This window comes from Polypterus senegalus, chromosome 18 (genome assembly GCF_016835505.1).
Source record: "Polypterus senegalus isolate Bchr_013 chromosome 18, ASM1683550v1, whole genome shotgun sequence".
NCBI classification, from domain to species: Eukaryota; Metazoa; Chordata; class Cladistia; order Polypteriformes; family Polypteridae; genus Polypterus; species Polypterus senegalus.
This window is the reverse complement of record NC_053171.1, coordinates 62,201,711-62,217,450: the sequence shown is the minus strand read 5'-3', so window position 1 is coordinate 62,217,450 and position 15,740 is coordinate 62,201,711. Positions and strand designations below refer to the sequence as shown.

The 15,740-nt window shown below is 38.4% G+C and overlaps 1 protein-coding gene across 5 annotated transcripts in view; it reads right to left on the bottom strand.

Moving 5' to 3' along the window:
- Window positions 1–15,740, bottom strand: part of smoc1 (SPARC related modular calcium binding 1) — a 223,256-nt gene that overhangs the window by 110,710 nt on the left and 96,806 nt on the right. For all 5 annotated transcript variants that reach the window (XM_039741047.1, XM_039741048.1, XM_039741049.1 and 2 more), the window contains exons 3-4: window positions 10,108–10,220; window positions 3,899–3,998 (exon numbers count right to left, since the gene is read on the bottom strand). In XM_039741047.1, coding sequence (XP_039596981.1) covers window positions 3,899–3,998; window positions 10,108–10,220 — 213 coding nt within the window. The remainder of the gene's footprint in view (window positions 1–3,898; window positions 3,999–10,107; window positions 10,221–15,740) is intronic.

Below are 15,740 nucleotides of genomic sequence, written 5' to 3'. Positions count from 1 at the left end.
TATGAATCTGGATTTATGTACAGGGACACGGTCATTCTGGAGCAGAAAACAGCTTTCACACAACAGTTGCTACAAAGCTGGAAGCACACAATTGTCTCAAATGTCTTTGGCTATAGTGTCAACAGTATCTTTCACTTGAACAAAGTGGTCTGGCACAAAACCTTGTTGTTATCTCTCTTTCAACAAACTCAACAGGAGGCTCCTACAATAGTGCCACATTTAAAGTCACTGAGCTCTTCAATATGACCCATTCTACTACCAGTAGAGACTGCATGGCTGTGTGCATGATTTTATGAACCTTAACAATGAAAAACCTGAATTCAATAATCTTGAGGTGTATTGGCATACATTTGGCCATAAACAGATATCCACCGGCGTACGTCCAATCTACTAATGCCTGATCATGCTTGAGTCCTAGGTTCATATCTGTCTTATATCTGCTCTATCATCCATTCAAACATATGTCCAATGGCAATATTTATCTTCCTGCACCCTGTATGTTCTAAACAAAACCAATTGTGCAAGGGTACAGTATATAACTAATTTATAATACATACATACACTTAACAGTTATCATAAACAGATACAGTATATGTATGTACTCTGTTACTGTACTGTGTTTACTTTCTCTACATATGTAGGGGTGGAGTGGTGGCTCTGAGGCTAATGATCTGTGCTAGTATCCTGAAGGTTGCCAGTTCAAATCTGGCTGGGCCCTTGAGCAAGGCCCTTAACCTTCAATTGCTCCAGGGGCGCTGTACAATGGCTAACCCTGTGCTCTGACCCCAAGGGGTATACGAAACTAACAAATTACTAATATGAGAAATTGTATAAGGCGAAATAAAGAAACAAAAATATATATATTAAGATTAAAAAACACTACTGTCTAACATTTGCTACCACCCTGATATCTTATCAGGTACCAAGAAAATGCACCAGCCTTTTGAATACAATCTTGTTCACTCACATCTTCTGTGTATGTTTTTAATTTCGTGGTTGCCATATTTTCACAAAATCAACTGCATTATTACACTTAAACACCATAAAGTTGAAAACTGGTGCAATGAACAGCAAAGCAGGTTGGTGTGATTTCCCCTTGATGAACCTGGTTTGAACATTAGCTATCCTCATGAGTGATTCGGTCACTCTCGTAAAACCAAGGAACATTGTGTGTTAGTCCACCTTGATGGGACGATCAGCAGTGTTGAATGCTGTCCCTTTGTAGCTTACTTCCCACCAGCAGAAACCTGCGACCCACAGTTTGAGAAAAACTGCTTCGAGGCACCCCCTCAAAACATTGCACAGTAGAAGTTACATGCAGTATGTTATATAATACATAATGAAATCCTGAGGTTTTTGCCTCAGTCATTTTACTGATCACATAAACCAGGTTTCCATCCAAGGATTTTTTGCGAATAAATATTTAGCGCTTCAAATTTTAGCTGATGGTAATGCTAATTATCGATAAAATGTTGTACATTTCGACATAATATTTTTCCGTTTAACTTTAGCGCATAAATTCCATATCGATACTTCAGATGTCGCAAAAACTACACTGGAAACACTTTTTGCCGGAAAAAAGGGCTTTAACGCAAATAAATGTGTCACATGATACATTTTCATCACGTGCAATCAAAACGAGAATAGCGGAGCGGTTTGCATGGTCTGATGAAGAGACTCGTTATTTCTCGTGATGAGCCAATGCAGTAGCGGATAGGCTGGGTCTCCTGCTACTAAAAGGGGTACCTGAACTCCCTCCACATCAACTGTAGCCTGGGGGTGTCTCTCAGGATGTCTAAATAATACAAAAAACGCAAAGGTAATTTACTGTGCCAGTCAAAATATTGAATAAACCATGTGTTTCATTATCTAAACATTTTTTTCTTATTATTAAATGGCAGATGTTTTAGCATATATGAGAAATTCTCTCATTAATATTTACGTTAGTTTTTTTTTGATTAAACGTTATTTTGTATTAATTCAAATTTCAGTTTTAATTAAAAACCTTAAGGGAAGCAGGTTATAGTACTAATTCAGTTGTTATCGCACTGAGAAGGGATGTTGAAAGGTAGGCTCACCTGTACAGATCCGATGCTGCAAACACAGCTGCATCATGGGCACTTCCAGGAGTGCCAACGCAAATGTCTCGTATCATGCACCTGTCATCAACAAGGGCCTGGAGAACAATAGATGGCCATCCTTTGCGATTAATGTAATCGCGGTAGCCTTCCGTCGGAGGAAGAATAGGCACATGCGTGCCATCCAGCGCACCGTAAATCTGTGGCACAAGATGCACCAAGGAATTGCGGTATGCAATTTCATTGGCCTCCGCTACAGTCAGAAGTCTGATATAACGCCGCATTAATTTTTCTTTAATAGCGGTGCACACAGCATATACACATCGATGGACGGTAGTTTTACTAACTCCGAAAGTTTCTTCAACTACTCTATACTCGGCGCAGGTTGCCAGCTTGTAAAGGGCGATGGCAATCGGCTTTTGGGTTGGAACCGGTGGTCGGTGGCAACCTGTGATGGGTGCAACATCAGGCATATGAATCCACACAACATCTCAAACGTCGGCCGTGTCATTCTAAAATGTTGCAGCCAGAGATTTTCTGTAAAGTGTCTCTCCACCACCTCCTCCCAGAAGGTCTTATTCCGTCATCTCTCCCATACCCGTGGGTTTCGTCGCACTGGGGTACTTTCTTCGAGCTCAAGGGCTATCAGACAAGCAACTGCTTCATTCTGCTGTCATCTTCAGATATTATGTACAATTCCAATTATTTGTGAAACTGAAATAACAGTAAGCTGGCAAATTTCAAAAAACTGTCTGAATAATCTCTCCATTTCTTTGTTTCTTTGTTTAGTGGAGGGGGTGTAACGTGGGTAGATAATTTGCGACATACACAAAATTATGTATGGAAACGGCTCAAGGGCAGATTTTGTTTCGCGATACAACAAAACTTATGTGACAGTTCGTTTCGGGGGGGATGACGTCATCACGCACACCATTTTATCGATAAAAAGCCAGTTGGATGGAAACAGGCTGGAGACAGCAAGTTTCGCACATTTTTTTTTACGTATATTCTGTTTGTCGATAACAAAACGTCGCAAAAAACTGGATGGAAACTTGGCTATAGAAGGATGCGAAAAAGCATCATTTTGTTTATATTATTGTAAGATAATTAACAATTAGGGCATGCACAGAGTCCTTTAACCAACAAATCAAAATTCACAATCACTATGGTATGGATGTAAAGGTAAGCCCTTTATTTGCTTATGTTTTGTTGAGCTGTTTTAGAATTGTACCATGGGTGAAGGAGCTCGATGCAGTGTAACACAAAAGCCAACAAAAAGCAACAAAGTGCTAAGGAAACCTCCTGCACATGATGGCTTCATCACATACACCACCTAAAATTTGACTGCACATATTCCATGCCTCATTTCCTTCATAAAACCCACTCTGTAAACCACCTTGCTATGCAAGCTTTCAGACAGCACTAAAATTACAAAATTCACCTGCAAAATCATTAGTTTAACGATAAGTGACATTTAAGGCTTAACAATCCAGTTAATATGAAACCCAGAAAATAATGGCTGTCTGCACGCTAAGTGCTGTAAAGTCTGAAGCATTTAAAAGTTTATCAAGTATGATGTCCATGGGTTTTTAATGCTAATACTATAGGACGGCAGTCTGGTTATATAGGGCTCCAGTCTTCAACATACACTTTAACTTAATCCCTAGAGCAAACTGTATTTACAATCATGTGTTAAAACAGCCATTCATGGAGAACTTTAACTAGCTCTATAAAGTGTCGGCCAATGCATTACATTATATGATTTATAGACAGTTGCTTCTAACAGGTAAAAGGACCCACTGTCCTCTCATACAGAGTACCTGTGCAAACCGGAGTCTTGTTCTGCACTGAAGAGCCGCTCACAGGCTTTCCATCAGCGGTGACGCACCAGCAGTATCCAGTCAGTGTGTGACATTGCACCTGAGGGAATGGAACACAGTTTGACTTCACTACACTTACAAACCCACATAAAGAAAGAAAGCATTTCTCCTGAAAGGAAAATTCATATCATGGAAAGATTCCAATGCCACCTGCTGATACCTTTTGCACTGACTAAATTGCAAGAAAGCTTAACCACTTAACTTTGCAATAAAATGTCTTTAATGAAATGTGTGTTGTATGAATTTGCACAAAGTTTGACTTGCAAAAGACAATGAAAAAAAGTTCTCTCAGAAGAACAAAATCCAAAAGCATTTTTTACACTTACCTACCATATACCAGGGAGACAAAGTGCAAATCAAGCTTATTAAATGGTCAGAGATGTGTGCAAATGTCTAATAGATTAATCTAAGTTTATCCAATTTTCAGAGTTTAAAAAACATTTACATTTTTTGAAATACTAAATACTTAAGTAACTTTTTACTTCATACAAATTCATGATACATTCTAAAATACTCATATATTTAATTTTTAACCCTCACAGGACAACATTTCACTTGTCTTTTTTAATGGCTGAAGTATTCAAAGTAAGTGACTTGCTGAAGAGAATATTGTGAATCAAAGATAGGGCTGACCCAAATGTTTTAAAGATTTATATAATTTATGTTCAAGAAACATGCTGGGCTAGACCATTAGAGATCATGCAAGTCAAGACTAGCAACAGACTGAAGAAACGATCAGTCCATTTACTTGAAAGTGCTTCTCTGCACACTCTCCAGTAGGAGAAGGGAACTAACCGCTAAAAAGGGGTCACCCTATGTGTTAGCATGGGTGTGCATTCATACAGTAGGTCTCTGCATGTTGATACACCTACTAATTAATATATTTTTTTACCAAAGATGGCTTATTCTCTTTGAGTAAAAGCACCTAACCACAACATTACATTATATACAGTAATTGAATACATGCACATAATATACATTCATACATACACATAATATATATTGGTTGCAAAAATTAATCCCTCCCACATTCAGGTCTACAACCTTGAAATGAACAGTGCAGCCACAAACCAGCACAATCAACTGAGCAAGTAAAAGTACTAGCCGATGTCACTCAGAAAGGGATTCTCACTACTCATCAGTTAAGGATGCTCATATGATGAAACATACAATAGAACCTCCATATCCATTAATTCCTTTTTTCCATGGTTTACTGTGTATAGTAAATGAAAACTTTCAGAAATAACTGACTGCCACATTTCATGTACAGGAAAAACCTAACATGTGCCAGCATTGCGTGCAAATGTGTGTCTACTTTATGGATGACATCCCTTTCGCCTCGCTGACGGGTCAAGTACAGTATAAACCAGCATGTACCTTTCTTACAGTATTGTTGTGAAAATAACAGTACCTGTTGTGATACTAGTGCTTCCCATCAGAGAAAAAGAACAGTTACTGAGTACCCAAAATAGGCAAAGATATTTTTAGGAAAGGAACTTAAAAATGTGCTTAAACTGTGTAAATGTGCAAGACATTCTTTATTACTCTATAACTCCTTGAAGATTAAGCTAAATCATCAAAATCCTGGTCATTTGAGAGAGAGAGAGAAAGAACAAGTATAATAATGTAAAATGTGTTTTACTATTATTTAATTTCAGTAATGTCTCATTGTGAGTAATTTATCAATTAAAGTTTATTACAGGTATGTACTGTATGTAAACAAAAGAGAAATTATATGTAGAGTTCACAGTTACTCATGATCTCAGGCATACACAGTAGGTCTTGGAACATATCAATGGATACAGTGGTTCCTATGTACTATATACTGATCATATAGCTCAAAGTCAGTTAATATGAAAACGGCATTTATAAATAAAAAAAAAAAAATACATAATTTTACAGTTTCTCTAGCTAACAGCTGGTGAAATTACAGGAGACAGATATGCCAGTTTACATGTGAAATATATATAAAATATTGTCATTCATCACCTAACCAAAATTTTTTTTACTTACTTCACGGTTTTCTTCGTTAATATATTATTACAGTACAATGGTTAAATTGGAACGAATGTTTCAAGTTCTACAGCATTTGTGATTTATTTTCTTTTTGTTTTATTTACTAGATACAAGTCATCTCATTAGGACATGTTAGCGAAGCTTGTGAAAGAAACTCTCAGTCCCACCTGTTTGTATGACAGAAGCAGCAACCTCAGGTACCCTGCTTCTGTATTCTCCAGGTCTCTTTTCCAAACATACATGCTAAAAGCACTCTATCAGTATGTTAAGTAATCCACCAAAGGATTTCTCTCTTACGCCTGGGATGTAGTCTTTCAAAATGACAGCAAGCTACTCTTACCTACGTTGTTTTTACATGCCTGCAGGTGGGTTATGAACCATTCCTGCAGTGACACCGTCTAAGCATTTAGTTTAAGTTAACTTTATATACTTCAAGCATTTTGTTTGCCTCAAGAAAGGATCAACATTATTACTGACAAAAAATAGGACTGAGCTCTTACATGTTTTTACATATCATCAGTTTCCTAAAAGCACCAAGTATGCGGTAGGAACAAGTGCTGGACAGGACACAAGTCATAACAGAATTTCAAGCAGGGTGGTGTAGTGGTTAAAGCTTTGGACTTCAAATCCTGGGTTCAAATCCTGCTACTGACATTGTGTGACTATGATAAAGTCACTCCCCCTGCCTGGGCTCCAACTGGATAAACATTAGAAACACAACCTGTGGCACCTCAAATGTTGTAACTCGCCTTGCACGAACATATCAGTCAATAATAATAGTAATAAGGCCTGTCACACTCATATCTGAACTTCATATCTGTTTAAATGACCAGTACAATTCCAAAGTGACATGAAAATGTCTAAAGTCTTCGATCTACGGTGTCACTAAGCAGCTATGTGGGACTGTCATGACAACTATTGCGTATCTGAACATCATTTCCAGTGGCAGCTTATTCATATTTTTGGTTAGATAGCTAATATTTTCATTAATGAAGTAGAAAAGCTTCGGTCCACTCACAAAGAGTAGTTTTCCTTTTTATAAATGCAGGGTAGTTCAAAAAGTTTTTTCCCCCAAAGTTTTTTGGAGGGACTGGCCAGTGTGCAATACCTAAGGTCAAACTGACAGGTGCCCCCAGGTGTAGATGTTCTTTATTGATGGCAAAATTTTAGATTCTCTATACTAACAAAATGACATGACCAAAGAGAAACATGAACAGCTTATACCTCATGCTATACACCTTGTTCTGCATGTCATACGCAGTGAGGCTGCAGGAATATAAAAAGTGATATTAATGAAATGAAGGCAAAAAAGAAGCCAGGCAAAAAAAATGGGCAATTACACGCATATTCATTTGTTACTGGGAGCTGCCTGACTCTCGGACAATCCTTTCATTACAGAACCTGTTTAAATCAATTTGGGGTCAACATTGTTATTACAAGAGAGGAACTGGCCTTGTCATCAAATGGATTTGACATTGGGCCAAATAATTGGAAAGCAAGTACTCTTCTTCTCGGGCTGAACTTACATAACCATTCTCCTCACCAAACACACATAAAAATAAATAAATAAATAAATAAAAAACCTCAGTTCTTTGGTTACTCTAGGACACTCTAAACCACACAAATGTTATGTCAGTAATAACATACCAAGTTTTAATCTGTGCAAGATATGGAATCATCAAGCGCTTGTGGCAATAATTTCATTTTGGTGTCATATGGGTGCAGGAATGTTTGGCTTGAAACAGTGTAGTGCTACAATTTGGGATTTTAAAAATCCTTCCAGTTTAATTGATACTTCAGTGTATTTTTAACAATTTATATTCAATTTCCTCAAACACTGACCGTCCTTAACAGATTCACAACAAAATTTTGGTATTTTTAAAATCATTATGAATATCATATCTTTTTGAAGATCTAAAGCTGTGTTTTATTTCCATACCATACTGATCATTCAATGAGTGTAATTAATGTCTGCTGTAACTGACAGAAGATGCAAAATATAAACCACATGGGCACTGCAACAGTAACACTGGAAAAGACTTGTCAGTGCTTATTATTGCAATCTGCGCTTTAAAGTAAAATTGACATTCTTGCCAATTCGCATTGCTATAAACTGTTGCTTGTTTGTACACACCAAAGTGGCTCAAGAGTTTTCCAATAATATATTTTGAGATGTCCTCTGGTATTTAAACACACATACACAGTACTGAAAGAAGAACTAAAAAATCAAAAAGTGCAAAACACCTCTAATACATTTGAATTCTAAAAGGCGAAGCCTTTGCTCAAGCTTAGAAAAAGAAGCATTCCAAGGTGGGTGAATAAGCAGGACAGGAATGCAGGGAGACTGAAATGATTTACGGTAAGTCTACCGCAAGACAGCTCCCGAGTCCCCCTAAATTCATTCCCTGCTGGAACAGAGTGTTGAAAATTACCGCATGTCCCCATTGAGTCAGTTTGGAAAAAATCTGCCACAAATAGCACCTTCTGCACAGTGGTCGACTCAGCAGTTACATTACATAAAGCCCAGGACCATGACTTAGACATTATTTTTCATTACTGAGTCATCTTGCTGTTTTTAACAGATTCTTTTTTTACTGTTCTCAACTGACCTGTAGTAAAGTACATCATCAACAGAATAGCTTTAACCTAGATATAGGCATAAGAATGGCAACATAAGCGTTCTGGCCAGAATAAAGTGTTTATGTTCTCCGTGTGTGCATTTAACTATAATAGCAAAAACCTGTCAGAATCAACCTTACATCTGTGTTGTCAGAAAAGTGAAAAGAAAAAAAAAAGCATATGCAGACTGTTATAAAACTAAAAACTAAAATATGTGCTTAAAGCCTAACAAAGTTTTTCAAAAAGTGCTAACTACTAAAGGGTGAAACAGGACAAGACTTAAGTACCAAATGACTTAAAGTGCAGGGGACAAACAGCACAAAGGTTACAGCAGCAAAAGGGGAAGAAGGCTGGCATCAACACGACAGACAATAGCAACTGGCCTACATTAAAACTGTCAAAGCAAGATAAATTGCCGGCACCAAAAAAGAGCCACAACACAAAATAAGCTGCAATATAAAGAACAAATGGCAGACATCCCCACACACTACCTACCCATTAATTTTTGTAGCCCAAGTGTAAAGAACCCCAAACTTACCCTTTTAATGCCAATTTCAGGGGGATACAGCCAATCCCTGCATTTCCAAGACCCAAGCAGGATGGGGTGCCAGGCTACACCATGGTCCACTCAAACCCACTTGTGTCTTTGGGAAATGTGTAAACCCCAGCAGTATGACTAGATGAAATATTTACACCGGCAAGACACCCAAGCATTAACCTCTGTGGTACCCTGAAATAAGTGTCCACTCCAAAACCAAAATACATCGGTTTGACTTTGAAAAGGAATAGAAGATTTAAAAAAATAAAAAATTAATCAATAATAACTTGATAAGACAAACGTCAACACGAAAAAGAGCAAACACTAATGGGAGGTATGATTATATAAGGAAGGAAAATCCTTGCATCAACAGGAGGAACCAATGAAGGTGGGTTGTATGAAATCAAGTGTGATGTAGACCAAAAAAACAGGTCTACTTGAAAACAGGAAAAGACATCCTCATTAAAAATGGTAGGGGGTGATGAACAGTCAAGTATATGTAAGAGGACTACAAACAACGCAGATGCAGTCACATCGTAAAGGACAGACATAGACATCGGGCACCAATGATGGAGAACCGATTATCACATAGAAGAAACAACTTAAGCAGCAGGAAAAAAAGGGAAAATGGGCATGACAGTACCTAGTCCCGAGTATGCTAAGATTGCTTCAACAGCTTCCACACAGTACAGAGGGCTTGATGCAGCTTACCTCAGTTTCAGACACCATGATCCAGACACACAGGGTTGTATCGTGTCAAGGAATAACCATGCTTCTGCACCAGCCTTGAGATGTCAAACACCATCTGTGGAGGCAATGTCTCTCTGCAGTTCAAATTATGATCAACTGTGAGAAAATGGGGCTTCATGGTCCTGACCTTCCAGATGTTTTATCACCATATTACAGAAAATGAATGGAAGCATACATCATGGCAATTATGTGCTAATTTATGAGCAATAAAAAAAGAAGAGTTCACCTGTGCAAAAGAGCCATCCTCGTTGCACTCAGGGATAAAGACAGACTCCTGTGGTCTCTTGGCTTGTTCCAGTGCCTGGGATCTCTCGGCCCGACATTTTGTCACCCCAGATTCTAAGATGAAAAAAAAGAAAAAATAAATCCACACTGACTCACGTGGTGCAGTATATCAAAAGCTACACACTGCTCAGAGAGATTCAGTATGCAGTGAGCACATGCATTATGGATTAAAAAAAGGGTAAAAATTTATCATTCACACAACACCACAAAGTAATAAAAAGAGAAGCCACCACTAGTCTCTTTGTACAGGAACAGGCAATAATTTGGCAGCAACCAGTATACGATGTGGTCTTTGGCCGGCTTGTCATCCCAGCCAATACCCCAGGCCGCCAGATGGAGCCCTCCCTGCAGTATGGAGGTGCCCCGAAGACCAGCAAGGAGTCATGGACTATGTAGTTTTTATACACAACCCTGCTGGATACCACAGGGGCAGCAAGAGGGAGCTGCAGGGAGGACTGAAGACTCCTTTGTGCCCTATAACCCGGAAGTGTGTCAAAGGAAGAGCGACGTGCTTCCGGGGTGAGAAGAAGGACTCGCACCTGATCTTGCAATGATAGAGAATCACGTGGACTAGGGATTGGTAACACTTCCGGGTCAGGAAGGGTAAAAGGACTGTGGGAGCTCCCAGACGGCGAGCTGAGCTGGGTGGAAGGGTGGCAACGCGTCTGGGAGTGGAGGATTGTTATTGTGATTAGTTTGTTTATGAGTATAGTGGAGGAGAGGGTGCTTTGTGCACTGTGGCATTTAAATAAAGTCATCATTTGGACTTTTATCTGGTGTCTGGAGTCTTGGACTGGGGTTCAAGGGAGCGATACAGCCCCAATCTGTCACAACGAATATATGAAAATAAAGAATTATACTGCCATTTGGACCTTCACAAAAAAAACCTCTTCTATCATGTCACCCTTTTGCTTGCTTTTGAGCATAGGTCTACCTGAAATGCTTACATTAGTTTAGTTGCCCTTCTCAGTCTCTTTAAAAAGAGAATGCAGTGTTCTAGTGTGTTACACAACTTGAACAGAACCTTTTCAGACTCAGTTCTATTATCCAAGCAGATATGTTAGTCTATACCTTCTCCATAAATATACAGTGGAACCTCGGGTAACAACCGTAATTCGTTCCAAAACTCTGGTTGTAACCCGATTTGGTTGTGACCCGAAGTAATTTCCTCCATAGGTTTGTATGTAAATACAATTAATCCGTCCAGACGTACGGTATGTAAATAAAAAACTGTATGTAAATATATTTTCTTTAAAGATTTTTAAGCACAAAATTAGTTAATTATACAATAGAATGTATAGTGTAAAAGTAAATTAATGCTAAACCATTAAATAACACTGAGACAAACATCCAGTCTCCCTGCTCAGCTGCACTTGAGCCTGTGCTCTCTCTCTCTCTCTCTCAGCTGCACACAAGCCTGCGCTTTCTGTCTCTCTCTCTCAGCTGCACACGAGCCTGCGCTCTCTCTCTCCTGCACCGGCTTTATTTATTTAGTTATTTATTAAAACTGGCCTTTTTGACTGGAGCTGTGGACCCGCTATACCACAGGAGGAAGCTGGGTTGAGAGGAGGTTACAGTTTTGAGACAGAGTCTCTCTGCGTGATGCACCGAGAACAATGTACAGTACAGGGAGAGACTGAACATGTGTGGAAATCATCAGCACGCACAAACCGAAAGGGAAACTGGCTTGTTCTTATACAGAGTGTGTGGTCATGAACAGATGCAAAAGTTTGGCAAACTTTGTAGTCGTAACCTGATTTGTACGTGTTCCGAGACATTCGTGAACCTGCACAAGATTAATTAATTATGAACACATTGCTGACATAAATTACTATTGCCAAATTTTTAGTCTCCTCTTTCACATTTGACATTCAGACTTGGAAAATATGAAAAACCTGGGGGACAGACAAAGAACTCCATATCGTTTTTTCACTTTTTCCAGAAGCGGTTTTGAAATTACTTGTGAAGGCCACTTCTAATATGGGAATCCGAGGTATCTAATGTTATGAGTTCTGTCTTTCAAGAATTTATTATGTAATTTCTAGTTTCTGACTAAATGAAAATCGATTATTGGACATTAAAACAAAGAGACTGTGAATATGAGGTTTGCTTTTCTGTTACATCCACCTTAACAAAGCTCACAAATAATTTACGTTTTACTACATTGCCACTTCGTCTTTTCTCTCAGACGCCAGCATTTTTTGTTACAATGCAACACCTTGAAATCCTTTCAAATGGTTAGGCACGTCTGGATGATGCCATCAATGAAATAAGTCTCAAATGTGTGGTGTTGTGTTCATAGATTTTTACAATTTGGTGTGAAGAGCCAATACAAATGATTAGCAGAAGTATGCAAAGGTCAGTCAGTCAGTCATTGTCCAACCAGTTATATCCTAACACAGGGTCACTTGGGTCTGCTGGAGCCAATCCCAGCCATCACAGAGCGCAAGGCAGGAACAAATCCCGGGCAGGGTGCTAGCCCAGCACAGGTATGCAAAGGTTCACAAGATTTTTTCCTATACATCATATTTCTCACACACTATTTTGGAATATATAGGATATCCAGAACAATTTTAAAGAGTTCACAATTCTATCAATATTTGTTTCAGAAAGCTATATGGTTGTACTCTAACCCACTGTCTAAGAATGGTTAAGGAATAGCAATTCAATTTTATTTTCTTTCCAAACTACAGTTTAATACACACAATGACATGCAATACAAACTGTACTTTAAAAGAAAAATAAGTAAGTGATGAAAGATTTACCTGTCTTCTGTTATTATTTTATTTTCTTGAATGAGCTGTATTGGGAAACATAAAGACAACTGCTTGGCAGAAAAACTGTATTAGCTGTTTTTCAGTGTTTGATTTATGAAAGTGCTTATGGCCAAAATGTCATATACAATAAAATAAAGATTAAATGATGATTAGTATAATGTTAATGATGTGGTAATGATGTGTTAATTAACTGTTATATACCACACTTGACTTGTAACTTTTTTCTGTTTTTTTAACACATAAAAACCACAAGTAGTGGTAGCTACAGTTTACAAATCTTCTTTTGGGTGGCACTTTGGTGGGTAAGAAAACAGACTGTCGTTTAAAGCTGCAGATTGAGTCACCACCTCTGAACGAGTCGCTTTACCTATAAACATACACTGAAACAGCTATGGATGTGGACTTGGGAAAGCGGCACTCAAACTAAAAGCTGTTTATATTGCAGATAGTTAAACAGCTATGGAGAAACAATCACATAGTGTAAATGCATGGCTACCTGAATGTGTAACACAGCAGCCATTCCCTTCAACTACCACTTAACATGAAGCACCTTATTGAGACATTGTTTCACTGATTTTGTGACCACTAGAATTAATATCATCTTACAACTTGCATGTTTAATATTTATAGCACCCTGATGCACTTATAAAGTATTTGGTAAAAGCATTCATTAAAAAGACGCTACTTTAAAAGTATAAAGACTGAAAGTGCATGTCACAGTTTCCAGAATGGTAACAGGCAATTCTTTACAGAAGAGATTAGTCCGTTGAATTAAAATGTAATAAAATTTAACTTGAATGAAATGTGAGAATGTCATCTTTGCCTGTTTCTGCCATAGAGCTCACAACTAGAATTTAAACGCAATGAAACATTGTGTGCATATACATGCATTTTAATAACCCAGATATTCACAGATACCTACATTCTAAAATGCTATGCTATGTATACCTTTATTATAGTTCACAGCAAATTTAGGACTAAACAAATTTATAAAAACAAGAAAAACACCACAGGCTTTATGATTGTTTTCAGATTTGAAGTGGCAACTTTTTTTGTACAGATCATTAATATTGTACACATCAATAGGGGTTTTCTGCCTTAACCAACCAGGTTACTTGCCTTATCCCAGTTTTGTGCGTGCAAATAAATAAAGTTTTATGGTAAATTTGTGACCATACCCATAGCTGTAGTGGTGAGGAACTAGGCATGACATATAGAGAATTTATTTTTGCCTCTCTGGCAATTTAACAAGCTCAGATTATTGATATACTAAAGACATGATAAAAGTCTCCCCTCTAGTCCACAACTTTGTGCACAGCAGCTCCCCTTTAATATAAACACATTTCCTAGTTCACATAGTCAGTGAAGTTTGTCTGAGTCACTAATTATGAATTTTGATTTCATCAGGTTTTGACTGGAATATGCAAACTATGAGGATAAATACAGAATTTGGTCATCTTTTAGTCACAGTGAGCTCAGGTTAGTGCTCCTGCTGCTTGCCTTGCTGACCAGGAGTGCTAAACAGGAGAGACAGATGGCTTATGTCAGATCAGACATAAATCATACAACAAATAATATACCTGGCTCCTACAGTCATTATTGTGACATGCAAGAGTACAGTGGGATTTTTATATGCATGTGCTCATCCACATGAACACATCACCACCACCACGTCAATCAGCTCAAGGTCACCTTTGTAGTCATTATCAGATTAGGGGTTAAACAAAATGACCAGGTAAAACATAATTACAGGGCTACAACATTCATTTTCATGTGTCCGTCTGGTCAGCCTTCACAAACTGCGTTATTGTTACTCCAGGTTGTCAGCAGCCTAACCACATCTTGCTCTAAAGTACGTACTGTACATTTATTTCACTCAGAACCTCTGCTCGAAGTTGCTAACAATTTATTGACCTATTAAAAGTAAATGACTTCTGAAATTTTAAAATAAATTCTAATTTTAGAACTACCATGCATTCAGTCAGTCATTATCTAACCTGCTATATCCTAACACAGGGTCACAGGGGTCTGCTGGAGCCAATCCCAGCCAACACAGGGCACAAGGCAGAAAACAAACCCTGGGCAGTGCGCCAGCCCACCGCAGGGCACACACACCAAGAAAACACAAGGGACAATTTAGAATCACCAATACACCAAACCTGCATGTCTTTGGACTGTGGGAGGAAACCGGAGCACACCCACGCAGAGAACATGCAAACTCCACACAGGGAGGACCTAGGAAGCGAACCCAGGCCTACTAACTATGAGGCAGCAGCGCTACCGCTGCCCCACCGTGCCACCCATTGATAGTCATTACTTCCTATACTTTAAGCCATATACATTTTTAATTAGTGGTTTATTAGGTATGCATGTATGATTTACAAATGTATATTGAATTTTAGTTTCCATGGACAACACACTATGGCATATTTAATATTCATCTTTTAGTGTAAATATTCAACAATGCCATAATGTAAAAAACATTGAAATTCTCATTTAAACAAAGCCTGATAAATGTTTTAAACATTTTAACCACCTCATTTATTTGGCATATGCCATTACAACATCTGATGTACAACTGACTCCATTTCTTTTCTTTTTCCAATTAGAGCACAGGCAGGTGAAGTGACTTGCTCAGGGTCACTCAGTGTCAGTGGCAGGATTTGAACCGACGATATCAGGGTTAGAAGTCCAAAGCCTTAACCACTACACCACACTGCCTCTGCATCCTCTTCCCCTTGGTGTTTGGGAACTTGGGACTGAGTCAATAGGATATTCCCACACCCTCTGGGTTTCC